We start from the raw sequence: 2,772 nt of genomic DNA, 5'->3' as shown, positions 1-2,772 counted from the left end.
AATAGCTGCAGTAGCACCCATACCATCATCAACAGAGGGTGCTGCTGCATCCACATTTAGTTTGACATACCTTGGCTCAGGCTTAGTCCACCTCATCTCCGGCCAAACTTTATTTAAACAAAACAGTTACATCTGCTGTAGTTTGGTAATTATGCATGTTATTTCTCTCTCGAGCAGATAGAAAAAAAAAGAATAAAGTTACACAAACACGTACACGGCGAAGTATTGTTCGGATGAAAAAAAAGTCAATTGACCGTGCTATTAGTGGAGTATATAGCACCTGTTACCACACGCTGAAGAAATGATCAGATCAGATCAGACAGATTACAAGTCTACGGTGTGAGCTTCTTTTTTTTTTTGCATGGTAATACGTGTCTCATTTATATAAAATAAAGATCATGTTACAAGGCACGTAAGCACCGGCCATACATGACTGAAAAAATAGGAAAATCCTATGCAAAATACCAGCGCCTGCCCTTTTCCTTTGACACCGCCGAAGCAGCCACCAAAGTGTAAAAAGACAAATCACCTCTTCACCCAAGCTCGACGCAGCTCCATCGCTGATCAACAGCTTTACGGACCTCCAAAGTAGTTTGCCAGAAGCAAAACCATAGCCATTGAAATAATCAGACCGGGGCAACATGTCCCCGGACACGCCATCGAACTTCAGAACTAACACCCCCGCATGACGACTACGTCGGAGGAGGAAATCAGAACTGCCAGCCTTCGACCACAGACCCAGCACAAGAAACTCCATCTTCCAGCTGTCACTTGCACAGACAACCGCCTGCGCGTACTCCTGAACGACAAAACCTCCCTGCTCCACCATGACGTTGGAGACAACGCCACAGCAACGGGGACAGAGCAGAAGGAGAGACACACCTGATGGAGTCGCCGCCGCCGCCTCGCCAACACCATCCATGAACCCTAACGCTGCCTATCTGTGGGATTGGCAGATACACGATGCCATCAACTTCGAGACGCCGCCATGAAGGGCACCGCCGGTGTGAGAGTGGAGTTGAGGCAGATTTATTCGTCCGGGCGCCGCTTCCACCACCTCAACGACGCACCACGACCTACAAATCCAAAACCTAACTACAGAGCGGAGGAACGGGGTCCCCCCTCCCTCCTGCCGCCGGAGCAGCCGAAGGGAGAGGGGGCCAGCGCCCCGGCCGGTGAAGATCGGAGGAAAGAGATCGCCTCCCTAGTCGCGCCTTGGTGGTGGTGGCGGCTAGGGTAGGAAAAAGTCTCGAGCGATATGGACTTCTGCAGCGCTCTACGGTGTGAGCTTCGCGGCAGCTGTCTGTCACCTTGAACGACGTACACTCCTGTATAAAGTATGGACGTATGGCTCATTCGGGTCAAGGGAACGCCGCCTTGACTTGAGGCTAATTTTCCTTGTGCTTATCACCAATCAAACGCGGATGAATTTGCGAAACAACATTGGATGATTACAGGACTGTGGTACCCTTCCTAGCCTGCTAGCCAGTAGCCACGACCTATATATAAGCACCCCATGGCGCTCATTCCCGGCACAGAACAACAGCTAGCTACATCGATAGAACACAAAGAGCTCATCACATCTTTCTAGTTCACCGGCCGTTTTCGAGATGAAGCCCGCCGCGCAGCCGGTCACCGGCGTCCCCATCGGCGGTGCCCCCGCACCAGCCGCCTGGTCGTCCGGCCTCTTCGACTGCTTCGACGACTGCGGCCTATGTACGCGCATATAATATACCCTACCTCTCATGCCAATTTTCTTCCTCCAACTCATCTCCATGTCTCAATCGCCATGAATGCATGTCTAACACATATGATTTGTGCAGGTTGCCTGACGTGCTGGTGCCCTTGCATCACGTTCGGGAAGGTGGCGGAGATCGTGGACAGGGGCTCGACGTCGTGCGGCACCAGCGGCGCGCTGTACGCGTTGCTGGGGTCGCTCACGGGGTGCCACTGGATCTACTCCTGCACGTACAGGTCCAAGATGCGCGCCCAGTACGCGCTCCCGGACGAGCCCTGCTGCGACTGCTGCGTCCACTTTTGCTGCGAGCCCTGCGGCCTCATCCAGCAGTACAAGGAGCTCAAGGCCCGTGGCTACGACCCCGACATCGGCTGGCACCTCAACCTTGAGCGCGGCAACGGCGGCACCGGTGGTGGCGGCGTCAACCCGCCCGGCATGCAGGAGATGGGCCGCTAGCTCGTCAAACTCTGCCGTACGTGTGAATGGATGATCGATCGATCGAGTGTTCCTGGTGCTTGGTAAATTATTGCAAACTATAGTACGTACTTGTAGCTTTGTTAAGTTCCGAATGCATGTGGTGCGGTGAAGGAGTATGTTGTTGTATTGTACATGGTGATGTGATGAGTTGTGGGAGGAGGAGCAAGCGGGCAGGAGTAATGCCATGATGCATTTTGTTCATTGTACTCTATATTTGTATTTATTCATCATTTTGTACATTTGTACAAATAAAATCGAGCAAACGACGGGATCACCGTACTTTTACCGGGCCAAAAAAGATTTTTACCAGCTTTGTTAGCCAAAAATATCAAAATGCGTATAGTGCCTTTGTTAATTACTAGGAAATGTGTACGTGTAATACCCGTTCATATCAGGCATAAAGTTCATTGCACATAGATGTCAGGCAGAAAATTGATTGCGGACTAGGATACCAATTACACGTTAATTACATGGATCGCCCATATTTGCTAAGTTATTAATTGCATAGTCATGTTGAGCACACGCCATTGAAGCAATATATGTGGTTTGATTAACAC

General features: G+C 50.9%; 1 protein-coding gene across 1 annotated transcript; it reads left to right on the top strand.

Moving 5' to 3' along the window:
- The first annotated feature begins 1,549 nt into the window (after positions 1–1,549).
- LOC119306662 (cell number regulator 10-like) lies at positions 1,550–2,492 on the top strand. The gene is made up of 2 exons (XM_037582830.1): positions 1,550–1,716; positions 1,824–2,492. The coding sequence occupies exons 1-2, from the start codon at positions 1,611–1,613 to the stop codon at positions 2,192–2,194; spliced, it is 477 nt and encodes a 158-aa protein (XP_037438727.1). The 5' UTR covers positions 1,550–1,610; the 3' UTR covers positions 2,195–2,492.
- Positions 2,493–2,772: the final 280 nt, after the last annotated feature.

Source organism: Triticum dicoccoides, chromosome 5B (genome assembly GCF_002162155.2).
Source record: "Triticum dicoccoides isolate Atlit2015 ecotype Zavitan chromosome 5B, WEW_v2.0, whole genome shotgun sequence".
NCBI classification, from domain to species: domain Eukaryota; kingdom Viridiplantae; phylum Streptophyta; class Magnoliopsida; order Poales; family Poaceae; genus Triticum; species Triticum dicoccoides.
This window is presented reverse-complemented; position numbering and strand designations above follow the sequence as displayed.